This window comes from Schistocerca americana, chromosome 2 (assembly GCF_021461395.2).
Source record: "Schistocerca americana isolate TAMUIC-IGC-003095 chromosome 2, iqSchAmer2.1, whole genome shotgun sequence".
Taxonomy (NCBI): domain Eukaryota; kingdom Metazoa; phylum Arthropoda; class Insecta; order Orthoptera; family Acrididae; genus Schistocerca; species Schistocerca americana.
The window spans coordinates 228,697,943-228,714,496 of NC_060120.1; the positions used below are offsets into that span (position 1 = coordinate 228,697,943).

The window sequence follows — 16,554 nt, forward strand, 5'->3', positions numbered from 1 at the left end:
CCGGTTCGCACACCAGTTGCGGTTGCCCGCGAGCCGCTGAGAAAAAAAGGAGAGAGGGCAGAAGACGAGACGAGGTATTACAGACACAAAAATGCACTGAGAGCGAGAGAGGGAGGGGCCAGAAAGAGGCTTAAATGCCGCTGAAAAGCAGCACTTGGTTTTAAACTGAGAGAGGGAAGAGGGGTAGAGGAAAAAAAAACCATGCTCCAGACACGCGCTTCATGAAAAATGCTTTTGGTCTGCGGTCGGCTTAGCAGGGACTTTGCTGAGCCGGTCCGCGCGCCGTGGCACATTCTTGGGATCCCGCACTCTGCCAGAGACGCTTTAAAACTGCTTACATGAAAAGGATTAATTGAGCTTCCGTCCACGGCTTCCAATAGGAATGGGAGAGGACTGGTCACGTGGCGGCGCTGAGCGAGAAAAGAGCGATGTCGGTGTCTGCGGACGTAGTAAAGAGAGAAGAAGGGTTGATTTGCAAAGTGTCTGTTGTCTTAGGACAGGTCAGCGGTCGCGCTTCTCCGGCCCCGCGTATAAACGCAGGAGAGGAAATCGTCGATTCTGCTGCAACACCGACACGTGTTACCATCCCTCGTACGCAGTCTTCTTCCGTCTCTCTAAAAGCGTACTCACACTTGACGCGCTTCAGTTTTTACGCTGGAAACGTTTGTATAGGCGTCTAATGCCCCTGCACCGGTTGAGACGTACCGAGGTTAATAACAAAAGTCCTCCGCTACTTTCTTGATGCTAATATGGCACATATATACAGACTATTGACTATACAGGTGCAAACGAAAGCGGTGAGTAGAGGTCAATGAAAGAAGCAAATAATCCTAATAAACCTAGGTCCGGAAGCTATGGTTTCTCCGCGTTTTTCATCGATGCCTGTTCATGTATCCCAGTCGTGTTCCGAATGCAGTGACAGTGATCCACAATGAGTCCCCGGGATTCATCGATGGTATCAACAAGGCTTTTAAATATTTCGCCACAAAAAAATTAAACTGCTTCAGTCGACGGACGTCAGAAGCCATGGTTTTGGCGAGTCGCAACTGACACATTTGTTGTCGAAGATTCTCAAATGGTTCAAATGGCTCTGAGCACTATGGGACTTAACAGCTACGGTCATCAGTCCCCTAGAACTTAGAACGACTTAAACCTAACTAACCTAAGGACGTCACACAACACCCAGTCATCACGAGGCAGAGAAAATCCCTGACCCCGCCGGGAGTCGAACCCCCCAACCCGGGCGTGGGAAGCGAGAACGCTACCGCACGACCACGAGCTGCGGACGAGAAGATTCTCGTTACGTTTCGGAACAGCCACATAAATGTGTAAAAATATCCTTATAGGTCAGGGAACAACAGCTGATGTAAATGGACCACTTAACTAACCTCATACTATAGAACGTATTCCAGCACCGAATATAAATTGAAATGTTCTTACCGGTCATCTTCCATGTCGTGCAGCTGTTCTCAATCGTGGCTCTCCATCAGACAAAGGTAATTTCATCGGAACAATAAACTGTTCAGACTATACTTCTGGATCCAGGCACATTTCGAGAAGCGGACGGCGAATATAACGACCGACTTGCTTTGGACAAGAAGCACATGTAATTCTCCACCGCCAAACCATGCTATTCGCTAATGGACAACCGACTAACTGAAAACTAAATTTCGATGAAGTTATTGAGCAAAGAATTTACGAAAGTATCTGAATTGATATGTACTGAAGCCGATTAACTCAGTTTCTCAGAGGTAGTTGTGAAATTAATATTATGCGAGGGGCTTTCAATAAGTAATACAATGCAGGTTTGTTTTATTCAGGATTCCAATACACAATTATGTTTCCCAATCTTTTGACTACAAAACCCTATTTTTCAATATAATCTCTGTTCAGTGCGATGGCGTTACGCTACATTACTGCGAGAGCCTGTATGCCAGCATGATACCGCTCTACAGGTCAACGCCGGAGCCAACATCTTGCTGCATCAATAACCTCTCCATCATCCACGTACTGCTTCCCGCGGAATGCATCCTTCATTAGCCCAAACAGATGGAGGTCGGAAAGTACGAGATCCTGGCTGTAGGGTGGATGAGGAAACACAGTCCACCGAAGTTTTGTGAGTTCCTCATGGGTGCACAGACTTATGTGAAGCCTTGAGTTGTCATGGAGAGGGAGAAGATCTTTTGCATTTTTGTGGCGACTAATACGCTGAAGACGTTTCTTCAGTTTCCTCAGGATTGCACAACACAGTTCATAGTTGATCGCGACCCCATGAGGGAAGATACAAAACAGAATAACCCCTTCAGACTCCGAGACGACCGTCCCCACGACTTTATCGACTATGGGTACGGCTTTCAATTTTTCCTTCGGAGGAGAGGTGGTGTGGCACCACTCCATGGATTGCTGTTTTGTTTCCGGTTCGAAGTGATGAAGCCATGTGTTATCGCCTGAAACGACGTTCGACAAAAAATTATCACGGTCAGCCTCATAATGCGCAAGCAATTCCGGACAGATTATCCTTCGTTCGTCTTTATGGGTCTTCAGTTAGGTGGCGAGGAACCCAACGGGCACACACTTCGCTGGTGGGGGAGTGTATCAGCACTGTCAACAGAGACGTCCAGTTGAGCAGCGAATGAATGTGTCCACACGTTCCAGCAGTGCAGGAGGAACAGCTTTGTGCGGCAGGTCGACCCGTGAGAGATAGGATAGGTTTGCGCGATCTTGTTGCTATGATGACAGACGTCTCGCCCAATGACTTGCCGTGCTTTTCCTCACTGCCACATCTCCACAGACGTTCTGTAAGCGCCTATGAGTATCTGCGATGCTCTGGTTATCCACCCGAGCAAACTAAATAACAGACGCTAGTCTGGACTTTATGTATATCTCTGGAACCCGTCGGAAATTCGTGAGAGTATGGGGGCTGAAGCGGGAATATTTCACGCTTCCTCACAACGAATTCCGCAATTTTTTAACCCAAACTTGCCGAGAAAGAAATTGTATTACTTGTATTACGTACTGAACGCCCCTCGTGGATTTTGAAACAGGTAAAACTGGTGGTGAACAAACAGGCACCTTTCAAAATGTAAGTAGATGGCGTCAGTGAGGAGATCCCCTGGGATCTGGGAGCGATTTTCGGATCCAGCAGGGAAATAGTCCGAGGACGTAAGATGGATTACCGAATCAGGCTCTGAGTCTACGGGCTGGATACTCTCCGAGACTGCTACCAGTAACTGCGAGTTCGCCTGTCGTTTCTGTTCTCCTAGACGTTTCGGCGGTCGTCGTAACTATGACTCGCGTTAAGCAGTTTAGCAAGGAGAAACGTAAACGTTTTGACGGGAACCATAATATGAGACCAGCATCGTACCACTGAACATGGTCCGGCAGTAGCTGTATAGTGTCCTGTGAACGGGGGTGACTTGCTGTTTACCCAGGAAAGTCACTCTTACATATATTTATCCACCACCCACTTAGGAATTCCCGTTTGTGCAAAGGGATCAGTATGATGTCGCAGTGTCCTCGTCTGGAGTGCCACCATTGAGCAAGTACGCCACTGCATTTTTTTCCAAAGAGATCTTTTATAGGCTGTAGTGCTTAGAAATGACGTTCTGCGGCTGTTGGGAGATTTTTCGGAACATAAGGAGATGTGTTCAATGGAATAGACGGTATTTCTTCCTGGCAGAAGAGTACATCACGTCTCTATTTCCCAGCAGTACAATGTGATTCAACATGAATGGAACGCTATAGGAATTTCGAGATTGATATGGTTTAATTCAGACTTCTTGTTCTGCTCTACTGCAATGCAGACGACTGGTAACCTTCGTAGGACGATACCGATCAGCCAGAACATACCACGTACCTAATAGCTGTTATGTCCACTTTCGGCACGGATAACAGCAGCGACGCGCCGTGGCCTGAAAGTAATGAGGCCTTGGTAGGAAACTGGAGGCAGTTGGCACCACATCTGCGCGCACAAGCCACCTAGTTATCGTAAATTCTCTCTGACGCCACTTTCAGTCACATCCTAGATGTGTTCGAGTAGGTTCAGATCTGGTGAGATGAAGACCGAATACATCAACTGGAACTGGCCACTGTTTCCTCGAACCACTCCATCACACTCCTGTCTTTCTGACACGGTGCATTATCTTGTTGAAAACTACCACTGCTGTCGGGAAACTTGATTGTCATGAAGAGGTGTATGTGGTCTGCAACTAGAGTAAGATACTTCTTCGGCGTCATGGTGCCTTGCACGAGCTCCTCTGGACAAGTTGTTGCTGGCGCCGTGGTGTTAACCTTGGCACCTGCATGAGTTGTCGGCTGCAGAGGACAGTCCTTAGGAGTGTTCAGTGAACTGTGTTCGGACATACTTGTTTTCCTCCAGCATTAAAGTCTGATGTTAGTTCCGCCGCAGTTCGCCACCACCTGTCCTCTTTTACCAGTCTGCACAGCCTACTACGTCTGTCATGTGCAATGAGGGGTGGAAGCCCAACCCCATGACGTCTGAACGTAGTTTCACCACGTGTTGAAGACCTCCTCGACCACCCGAAAAGTCGTGCAGTTTCCGAAATGCTCGTGCCCTCCGTCGAACTCAGTCGCATCGCGCTTCTTCCCCATTCTGCACACGGACAGCACGCTCACTGATACTACACTCCTGGAAATTGAAATAAGAACACCGTGAATTCATTGTCCCAGGAAGGGGAAACTTTATTGACATATTCCTGGGGTCAGATACATCACATGATCACACTGACAGAACCACAGGCACATAGACACAGGCAACAGAGCATGCACAATGTCGGCACTAGTACAGTGTATATCCACCTTTCGCAGCAATGCAGGCTGCTATTCTCCCATGGAGACGATCGTAGAGATGCTGGATGTAGTCCTGTGGAACGGCTTGCCATGCCATTTCCACCTGGCGCCTCAGTTGGACCAGCGTTCGTGCTGGACGTGCAGACCGCGTGAGACGACGCTTCATCCAGTCCCAAACATGCTCAATGGGGGACAGATCCGGAGATCTTGCTGGCCAGGGTAGTTGACTTACACCTTCTAGAGCACGTTGGGTGGCACGGGATACATGCGGACGTGCATTGTCCTGTTGGAACAGCAAGTTCCCTTGCCGGTCTAGGAATGGTAGAACGATGGGTTCGATGACGGTTTGGATGTACCGTGCACTATTCAGTGTCCCCTCGACGATCACCAGTGGTGTACGGCGAGTGTAGGAGATCGCTCCCCACACCATGATGCCGGATGTTGGCCCTGTGTGCCTCGGTCGTATGCAGTCCTGATTGTGGCGCTCACCTGCACGGCGCCAAACACGCATACGACCATCATTGGCACCAAGGCAGAAGCGACTCTCATCGCTGAAGACGACACGTCTCCATTCGTCCCTCCATTCACGCCTGTCGCGACACCACTGGAGGCGGGCTGCACGATGTTGGGGCGTGAACGGAAGACGGCCTAACGGTGTGCGGGACCGTAGCCCAGCTTCATGGAGACGGTTGCGAATGGTCCTCGCCGATACCCCAGGAGCAACAGTGTCCCTAATTTGCTGGGAAGTGGCGGTGCTGTCCCCTACGGCACTGCGTAGGATCCTACGGTCTTGGAGTGCATCCGTGCGTTGCTGCGGTCCGGTCCCAGGTCGACGGGCACGTGCACCTTCCGCCGACCACTGGCGACAACATTGATGTACTGTGGAGACCTCACGCCCCACGTGTTGAGCAATTCGGCGGTACGTCCACCCGGCCTCCCGCATGCCCACTATACGCCCTCGCTCAAAGTCCGTCAACTGCACATACGGTTCACGTCCACGCTGTCGCGGCATGCTACCAGTGTTAAAGACTGCGATGGAGCTCCGTATGCCACGGCAAACTGGCTGACACTGACGGCGGCGGTGCACAAATGCTGCGCAGCTAGCGCCATTCGACGGCCAACACCGCGGTTCCTGGTGTTTCCGCTGTGCCGTGCGTGTGATCATTGCTTGTACAGCCCTTTCGCAGTGTCCGGAGCAAGTATGGTGGGTCTGACACACCGGTGTCAATGTGTTCTTTTTTCCATTTCCAGGAGTGTAGATGCGCCATTTGTGTGCCTTACTAGCTGTCATTTCTCTTCAGGTGATGCTACTGTCACCTGGACAGGTTTATATCGATAGCACGTCGGTGGTCATAATTTTCTGGCAGATCAGTGCATACACATCTTCTACATCTACACGAAATTCCCAATTTCGTATTCACGCAGTATTTCACTAAGTTATCTTATTCACAGTATACGTTACAATCTACTAATGACAACAGTGTAGATACGATGTTTAAAGCTTTCCCGGCGTACTGATTGTTCCATAAAAACACGGGAGAACTGCCGGATGTCAGTAACGTAGTAGTACTACTACAGTGGTACTCACCTGAAGATGGCCAGAAGACTCTGCGCTGAAATATCGTGGCAGGACGTTACTGACATCCGGCCGTTCTCCCGTGTTTTTATGGAACAACAATGTAGATAGTTCATACGTAAATATTCACAGTTTACTATACATGTAAACCATGTGACATCAAAACTCCGCCCGCTAAAAATTGTCTGTTTCGAGAGTGACATAGTTTATTTGAAAGCTCGTGTACTTCTCTTTCAAGCAAACGTTTTACTTTTTCTGAAAATTTATGGCTTCAAAGAGTATAAATATTGAGCATTTTATTCTTAGATAATATTACAATGTATAAGTGATATTCTCTCGAAATTCAGTGGCATAGCCTTTCGGGGTTGCTGCGCGGTCTCGGGCGCCTTGCCACGGTTCGCGCGGCTCCACCCGTCGGAGGTTCGAGTCCTCCCGCGGGTATTAGTGTGTTTGTTGTCCATAGCGTAAGTTAGTTTAAGTTATATCAAGTAGTGCGTAAGCCTAGGGACCGATGACCTCAGCAGTTTGGTGCCGTAGGAACAAATTTCCAAAATTTTCAGCGCCATTGCTTTGTAGTACAGATTCTTCTGTTTCCAGAACTCTACACTGTTACTTAAATACTTGATAATTCGTCATCTATTTAAATTAAAAAATTGCACTTCCTCGAAAGTTCTTGGCGAACTTTGGAAATCCCCGTGCAGATTAGATCTTCCCTTTCATAAAAGAGTATCTATTATTTCGTCATTTTGGTAAACAAATTTGCTTCACTGCCTATCGTATCTTAGTAGCTTTAAGTAGCTTTAACTTTTTTCTTTGTTTTGCATTAACATCCAAAATGTAATAGTCCAGTACGTTACGATTTTGTAATTTCTGTAATACGCGCGTTTGTGAGTAGTCGTCTTCCATAAAGCCATTGCTATTTGTTGTTTAATAGTTAATGTATATAGTTTTTATGTGTCAGTCAGGACCAGCCAATAAACTCAGAATATGTGTTTCAACATTGTAATTTTTACCTAGTTGTGGAATAGCTTTCAATCATGTTTCAACACTTACTTTTCTATTAGTAATTTTTCTTCACTCACGGAGTAGCCTTCAGTCCTCATGAAGGTGTGGTTATGAATAGTTACTTTGTTGATAATTTCCATTTATTAACTATTTGAAACTCCTTCTAATTAATTAGTTCACGGATCTGTGTTAAGACACCAGTGACCATGCATTCGAAAAAGCTAATCATAGAATTGTGCTCGGTACTAATAAATGAGAATGGAAATGAAAAATAAAATCTACAGTATTTTGCACTTTATTTAGTAACAGTTCGCCCCACCTAATAATCACAAGAAGAATGTAAAAGAAGAAATTTGTTGACACTGAGGCATACCCAACAGGTCGGTAATTTACAAGGTCGTCCCAGCTGTTGAATCCCGTCCAGTTTTGGCACTTCATATCCGCCGTTTTAAGACTCTTACATTCCTGTCGGTCCCTCACCAGTCTCGTACAATCAGCTGCTGGTATAACACAATTTCACGGACCTGTTTTTCGCGTCTTCTTGGTTGGTGCCCACCCCCGTAGTGTACAGTTCGTGCCGTCATAGTGCAGAGCGATATCAAACGTCTCTTTAGTAACGATAGCGATTGGGTAAACACAGTAACGCTGTCCGTCATTTTTTCGGTGAGTGGAAAACTTGTGTGAAGCTCTCTCTCCTCAAAAAGGACTTGGCAGCCGCACGCCCTACTTGCTGTGAAAAGAAACTGCGTACCGTGCTGCTGCGGGCACCTGTCGTGGTCGGTCGATGCCATTCTCCCCCTGGCCAGCAGAAGATTACATGGTGCATAGCAGCACGTGTGGCGCTGCTGCCTCACGGTATGCCAAAATATATCGTAAATATTGACAGTTGGTACCATTCTCCTGCTGCGATAAAAAACCGCTCATCGTGCTGCTGCGGTCGCTATCATCCCCCCCCCCCCCCCCTGGTCAGCAGAAAGATTGCAGTGTGCATAGCAACACGTGTGGCCCTTCTGCCTCACGCGAAGAGATAACTGTGGGTGTTTGGTTGAAGCACTAACCGTAGCTGAGAAAACTTTGTGACACAAGAAAGAAACAGTCTTACGGCATTGGCGAGCAGGGAGAGTCCGAAAGATTGCTCAGCCGGAAAGGGTTTCCTTCCTCTGCACATATCAAGGGTGGCCGTAAACATATAGCCAGATCCTTCCACACACTAACAGACTCACCTAAGTTCATTAGTGGAACGAGAAATCTACACCCAAAAGAACTCAGGGAAATGACCCAATTGGGAGGAGTGGACCCCAGGGCTTTTCTTTTAACAACATTCACCTTTTTACCAAAAATACAAATTGAAACCCAGATAACAGGTTCAGGATAGGAAAGGATCAAACATCAACACGCGGAAGGGAGACCCACAAGACAGTTAGTCGTTTTCAGCATATTAACATTTATTTAAGAAAAACATACTGATCAATGAAATGCAAGATTAATATCAACACGAAAACCGTCAGAATTACAGTGACATATAAAGTGACAAACTACTGAAATTTACCAATATAAGCAAAGGAACAGTATTCAATAAACACGAAGCATCTGAGTTTATGAACAGTTAATTTATAAGAATTCATGAGTTAATCCCGCTAAACTCCACAGCCTACAACCCTGGCGGCAGTCGCTCAACCCAGGTATAGCTCCAAGGAACAAGACGACTACTCAACTTTTGCCAGGTATGACAGACGACACGGCAAAGCGCTCCCGCCGCAATAACTTGGACCTCGGGCGTTGGGCAGGATTCCGCCGAGGTAGCGGCCCAGAAATCACGGCTGCAAACACCAAGGTAGACTCGTATGTTTCGCAATCAACCGTGAACATAAAACACACGCGAGGCACCACCCTCATCAAACAATAACAGAATATACACTAACAAATGATGAGACTCGCTTTAGCAAGATAAATACAACTCTTAATCTTACATAAAACAAATAGTTAAATCCAAACTTATATATATATATATATATATATATATATATATATATATATATATATATATATATATATATACAGGGTGAGTCACCTAACATTACCGCTGGATTTATTTCGTAAACCACATCAAATACTGACGAATCGATTCCACAGACCGAACGTGAGGAGAGGGGCTAGTGAAATTGGTTAATACAAACCATAAAAAAATGCACGGAAGTATGTTTTTTAACACAAACCCCGTTAGTTTTGTTAGCACATCTGAACATATAAGCAAATACGTAATCAGTTCCGTTTGTTGCATTGTAAAATGTTAATTACATCCGGAGATATTGTAACCTAAAGTTGACGCTTGAGTACCACTCCTTCGCTGTTCGATCGTGTGTATCGGAGAGCACCGAATTACGTAGGGATCCAAAGGGAACGGTGACGGACCTTAGGTACAGAAGAGACTGGAACAGCACATTACGTCCACACGTTAACACTTTTTTATTCGTCTTTTTCACTGACGCACATGTACGTTACCATGAGGGGTGAGGCACACGTACACACGTGGTTTCCGTTTTCAATTACGGAGTGTGTAAGGCGTCAGGCAAATCCAACACCTTCCATGAAAACTCTGACATGATAAGCAAATCCAGTAGTATGTCACATAGCTCCGAATAAATCGTGGCATTAAATTAACCAAAGTAATACGAGTAACGAGTGAACAAATGGAATGCCACAGACTAACACAAGAATGGCTAAATGCATGTCATACCTTCCCACCGTGAGACAGACGCAGTTCCGAGGGGAGAAACGAGAGCAGACGCCGAGAGCAGAACCGTGTTAAGCGAGAAGGCCCTACGATAAGAGACGGACACCCACGTCGCCAGCTAACCGCTACGACGACACCACCCGCAAGTTTTATCGTGAGACTTTTTCGCGTCTCTGTTACATTAGGACCACCCCCCAGCCCATGTTAAAAGCTAGAGCCCTCCAGAAGAACAGTATAGATCTTACGATAACACAAAAAGGGCTACACCACCCGCAACTTTTATCGTGAGACTTTTTCGTGTCTCTGTTACGTTAGGACCACCCCCCAGCCCATGTTAAAAGATAGAGCCCTCCAGAAGAACAGTATAGATCTTACGATAACACAAAAAGGGCTACACCACCCGCAACTTTTATCGTGAGACTTTTTCGTGTCTCTGTTACGTTAGGACCACCCCCCAGCCCATGTTAAAAGATAGAGCCCTCCAGAAGAACAGTATAGATCTTACGATAACACAAAAAGGGCTACACCACCCGCAACTTTTATCGTGAGACTTTTTCGTGTCTCTGTTACGTTAGGACCACCCCCCAGCCCATGTTAAAAGCTAGAGCCCTCCAGAAGAACAGTATAGATCTTACGATAACACAAAAAGGGCTACACCACCCGCAACTTTTATCGTGAGACTTTTTCGTGTCTCTGTTACATTAGGACCACCCCCCAGCCCATGTTAAAAGCTAGAGCCCTCCAGAAGAACAGTATAGATCTTACGATAACACAAAAAGGGCTACACCACCCGCAACTTTTATCGTGAGACTTTTTCGTGTCTCTGTTACGTTAGGACCACCCCCCAGCCCATGTTAAAAGCTAGAGTCCTCCAGAAGAACAGTATAGATCTTACGATAACACAAAAAGGGCTACACCACCCGCAACTTTTATCGTGAGACTTTTTCGTGTCTCTGTTACGTTAGGACCACCCCCCAGCCCATGTTAAAAGCTAGAGCCCTCCAGAAGAACAGTATAGATCTTACGATAACACAAAAAGGGCTACACCACCCGCAACTTTTATCGTGAGACTTTTTCGTGTCTCTGTTACATTAGGACCACCCCCCAGCCCATGTTAAAAGCTAGAGCCCTCCAGAAGAACAGTATAGATCTTACGATAACACAAAAAGGGCTACACCACCCGCAACGTTTATCGTGAGACTTTTTCGTGTCTCTGTTACGTTAGGACCACCCCCCAGCCCATGTTAAAAGCTAGAGCCCTCCAGAAGAACAGTATAGATCTTACGATAACACAAAAAGGGCTACACCACCCGCAACTTTTATCGTGAGACTTTTTCGTGTCTCTGTTACGTTAGGACCACCCCCCAGCCCATGTTAAAAGCTAGAGCCCTCCAGAAGAACAGTATAGATCTTACGATAACACAAAAAGGGCTACACCACCCGCAACTTTTATCGTGAGACTTTTTCGTGTCTCTGTTACATTAGGACCACCCCCCAGCCCATGTTAAAAGCTAGAGCCCTCCAGAAGAACAGTATAGATCTTACGATAACACAAAAAGGGCTACACCACCCGCAACTTTTATCGTGAGACTTTTTCGTGACTCTGTTACGTTAGGACCACCCCCCAGCCCATGTTAAAAGCTAGAGCCCTCCAGAAGAACAGTATAGATCTTACGATAACACAAAAAGGGCTACACCACCCGCAACTTTTATCGTGAGACTTTTTCGTGTCTCTGTTACGTTAGGACCACCCCTCCAGCCCATGTTAAAAGATAGAGCCCTCCAGAAGAACAGTATAGATCTTACGATAACACAAAAAGGGCTACACCACCCGCAACTTTTATCGTGAGACTTTTTCGTGTCTCTGTTACGTTAGGACCACCCCCCAGCCCATGTAAAAAGCTAGAGCCCTCCAGAAGAACAGTATAGATCTTACGATAACACAAAAAGGGCTACACCACCCGCAACTTTTATCGTGAGACTTTTTCGTGTCTCTGTTGCGTTAGGACCACCCCCCAGCCCATGTTAAAAGATAGAGCCCTCCAAAAGAACAGTATAGATCTTACGATAACACTAAAAGGACCACACCAGCTGCAAGTTTCAGCGTGAGACTTTTTCGCGTCTCTGTTACGTTGCAAACTTTAAAAAACATTGCCCCACCACGAAAAGTATAACATTTCTCATTGGATAGAATTTTTGTAGGCAGAGCTTAAGGTTAATATTGAGACCCTGATTGGTCAGATGAAAACACAGCCAGATAGTTTTTTAAACCAACTTCGGTAAATTGTAGTAAGGAGAAGTGAGGGGAGAGAGTTGCTTCCGAGACAGCGAGGTGAGCGGAGCTGTGCTGTCCGCCGCCCCCTGACGAACACCGACAAGGTAATGAACGCACGCGATGCCGCATAACAGACCAAAAAGCTTCGCTCAGAACTGCAGAAGTCTCATCTGTTACACCCCCTTTTTGCGTAATACTAGTGTCGATCGTCAATTAAAGCTCATGATGTTCACATTTGCCACTTGAAGTAAAAATCTGAAACGCGATGATTTTTCTGTTATATAGTTATTGAGAAGCCACATCAGCCACTGTAATTTACGACAAGTAAGATAAGTAATTAAAGATAATTGATGGTCACTGTAGACCATTTTGATAGTTTTCTCTTTTGTGAAACTTAATTTAAACCTAGATTATAGATGTGATATGGCACAGGTCATCCTTCGATTCATTGTAGAACTTGGAAACCCATTCAGGGAATATTCGTTCACATTTTTGTTGAACGCAGTTGGTTTTTACCATCCTGTGTTAAAACATTTCCTTTTATCAATATTGCAATTTATAAATGATGTTTTGTGAGTAGAATAAAGTTTCCAATGGTACACTTCACTGCTTTTTCGACGCTATTTTACCAGCTAACTAAAAATAGGAAAGCCTTGAACCCCTTCCACTAAATTTAGTTAGTATTAAGATTCCTTTACAGGGAGTGCAGTGGAGCTGACGCTGCAATCATTAAGTATTTGGTTATATCATCGCTAATCTCACTGAACTCTTCTGAATTCTACATGTCATGTGTGGTCTGACGTCTCCTTACCAGCAACAGGTCCCAGGTTCAAACTAGTCAATTCCCTAAAAAACACGCTCAGAGCGTCGTTGCGCGAAAGTGGTAGGGAGACACGATATAGAACAAACAGACACCACGCAGAATGTTTAGACGAGTGGAATAGAGTGTCTCACGACATGTCAGGCCAATAGATGTTCAATGGGGTGGCCATAATTTGCTGCACACAATTGCAATCTCTGGCGTACTGAATGTCGTACACGCCGCAGTACATCTGGTGTAATGTCGCCGCAGGCTGCCACAATACGTTGTTTCATATCCTCTGGGATTGCAGGCACATCACGGTACACATCCTCCTTTAACGTGCCCCACAGAAAGAAGTCCAGAGGTGTAAGATCAGGAGAACGGGCTGGCCAATTTATGCGTCCTCCACGTCCTATGAAACGCCCGTCGAACATCCTGTCAAGGGTCAGCCTAGTGTTAATTGCGGAATGTGCAGGTGCACCATCATGCTGATACCACATACGTCGACGCGTTTCCAGTGGGACACACTCTATTCCACTCCGTAATTGAAAACGGAAACCACGTGTGTACGTTTACCTCACCCCTCATGGTAATGTACATGTGCGTCAGTGAAAAAGACGAATAAAAAGGTGTTAGCATATGGACGTAATGTGCTGTTCCAGTCTCTTCTGTACCTAAGGTCCATCACCGTTCCCTTTGGATCCCTACGTAATTCGGTGCTCTCCGATACACACGATCGAACAGCGGAGGAGTGAGAGAGAGAGAGAGAGAGATTTTGTCGTATACAATAAATACATACGCCTCTGTCTAGCTAAAATGGTAAGCAAGTACATGTAACTGACAAGGTGCAGGTACAAACAGACCTGTCGCAGTTGAACCCCCTAAGGCGTGAATAAGTATTGCTAAAACGTCTTATGAAGTGGTTCAAATGGCTCTAAGCACTATGGGACTTAACATCTGAGGTCATCAGTCCCCTAGAACTTAGAACTACTTAAACCTAACTAACCTAAAGACTTCACACACAGCGACGCCCGGGGCAGGATTCGAACTTGCGACCGTTGCGGTCTCGCGGTTGCAGTATGAAGCGCCTAGAACCGCTCGGCCACAACGGGCGGCCATAACATAGCACCCCAAGCTGTTGCACACAAGCGGTTTACCAATTACCAGAATCATGTGGCTTCCAAGAAGATGCACTAACAACCATTGACCACTCTCAAGTCAAGGCACACTGCAGAACAAACAAATCCACATTATTCACTGAACAAGACACAATAATATTGCGACAATTTTCCTGTAAACAATAATACTACAGGGCTACAATATCCATAGGCAGTATGTTATGGCAGTATGTTACGGTGCACTCTCTGCACCGTGAATTATCCTTTTAACTCCTCTTGAAATAACAGAAGGAGGCCCCCGTCACCAGAGCACGACCTTCGTCAGTTTCTTTAGCAGCTGCCCAACATTCGACAATTCTCTCGGCTATCCGGTTGGGTATATGCGTTGTCCATACCAAATCTGGCCAACCAAACCCCCTCCGCAAGGCACTGCTGCTCCAGCCCTCCTCCTTCCGTCACGCGTCGTTCACAACCCCCTGCCGCTGCCGAGCCTCCACACCTCAACCAGGAAAACCGAAGATAAGTCACAAGGGAGGTGACTGTCGATACCGGTGCCAGACGTAGTTAGGCCAGCAAAGCGAGCCGCCACGGCTCACAAATACAGATTTGTCACACCAACAAACAAATTCCGTAAATAGCTATGGCAGGTTAAGTAACTGGAATAACATATAAGGGCCCTAATAACAGTTATCTGGGCCAAACTTGGCACTAAAGAAATTTTCAAAAACATCTAAACATTCTGAGCAAAATACCGGCCCTCCTTTAAGCTGAAGACAGAAGCATGAATTCATTGGAATTAAGCACAGGATTAGTAAAAGAAGTCTGCCCCTAACACTAGAAAAATCACATCTCTGTTTCACGGAAGCTCGAAATTAAGTGCGGATGTCAATGCAAGATGCTTTTAATAGTTTCCACAATGAAATATTGTCTCAAAATATGGTAGAAAACCCAAAGAAATTCTGGTCGTACGTAAAGTACGCCAGTGGCAAAAAACAGTCAATACTGTCACTTTGCGATAGCGATGGAAATGTTACCAATGACGGTGCCACTAAAGCGGAGTTACTAAATACAGTTTTTTGTAATTCCGTCACGAAAGAGGACGAAATAAATATTCTAGAATTCGTAACCAGAACAGCTGTTGGTATGAGTGACATAAAAGTAGATATCTTAGGTGTTGCGAAACAACTCAAATCAATTAAGAAAGGCAAGTCTTCCAGTCCAGATAGTATACCAACCAGGTTCCTTTCAGAGTATGCAGACACAATAGCGCCTTTCTTAGCAATCGTATACAACCGCTCACTTGACGAAAGGTCTGATCCTAAAGACTGGAAAGTAGCACAGGTCACACCAATATTCAAGAAAGGAAATAGAAGTAACCCATTGAATTACAGACCCATATTACTGACCTCAATTTGCAGTAGGATTTTGGAGCATATACTGTACTCGAACATTATGAATCACCTTGAAGAAAATGACTTATTGATACATAACCAACACGAATTCAGAAAATATCGTTCTTGTGCAACACAGCTAGCGCTTTATTCCTATGCAGTAATGAGTGCTGTCGACAAGGGATCTCAGATTGATTCCATATTCCTAGATTTCCAGAAGGCTTTTGATACCGTTCCTCACAGGCAACTATTAATCAAATTGCGTGCATATAGAGTATCGTCTCAGTTGTGTGACGGGATTCGTGATTTCCTCTCTGCGAGGTTACAGTTCGTAGTGATAGATAGTAAATCATCGAGTAGAAAAGAAGTGATATCTGGCGATCCGCAAGGTAGTGTCATAGGCCCTCTGCTGTTCCTGATTTATATAAATAATGTAGGTAATAATCTGAGTAGCCCCCTTAGATTGTTTGCAGATGGCGCTCTAATTTACCGTCTAGTAAAATCATCAGACGATAAATTACAATTACAAAATGATCTAGAAAGAATTTATTTATGGTGCCAAAAGCGTCAATTAGCACTAAACAAAGAAAAGTGCGAGGTCATCCACATGGGTACTAAAATAAATCCGATAAATTTTGGGTATACCCTAAATCACACATATTTAAGGACTGTCAATTCGACTGAATACCTAGGAATTACAGTTACGGGTAACTTAAATTGGAAAGACCACATAGATAATATTGTGGCGAAGGCGAAACAAAGACTGCGCTTTGTTGACAGAACGCTTAAAAGATGCGACAAACCCACTAAAGAGCAGCCTACATTACACTTGTCCGTCCTCTGC

The 16,554-nt window shown here is 45.5% G+C and overlaps 1 protein-coding gene across 1 annotated transcript in view; it reads left to right on the forward strand.

Annotated features, from left to right (window-relative positions):
- The first annotated feature begins 428 nt into the window (after window positions 1-428).
- LOC124593910 overlaps window positions 429-16,554 on the forward strand; it is a 121,472-nt gene continuing 105,346 nt past the window's right edge. Inside the window, exon 1 of the mRNA XM_047132261.1 lies at window positions 429-500. Coding sequence (XP_046988217.1) covers window positions 429-500 — 72 coding nt within the window. The remainder of the gene's footprint in view (window positions 501-16,554) is intronic.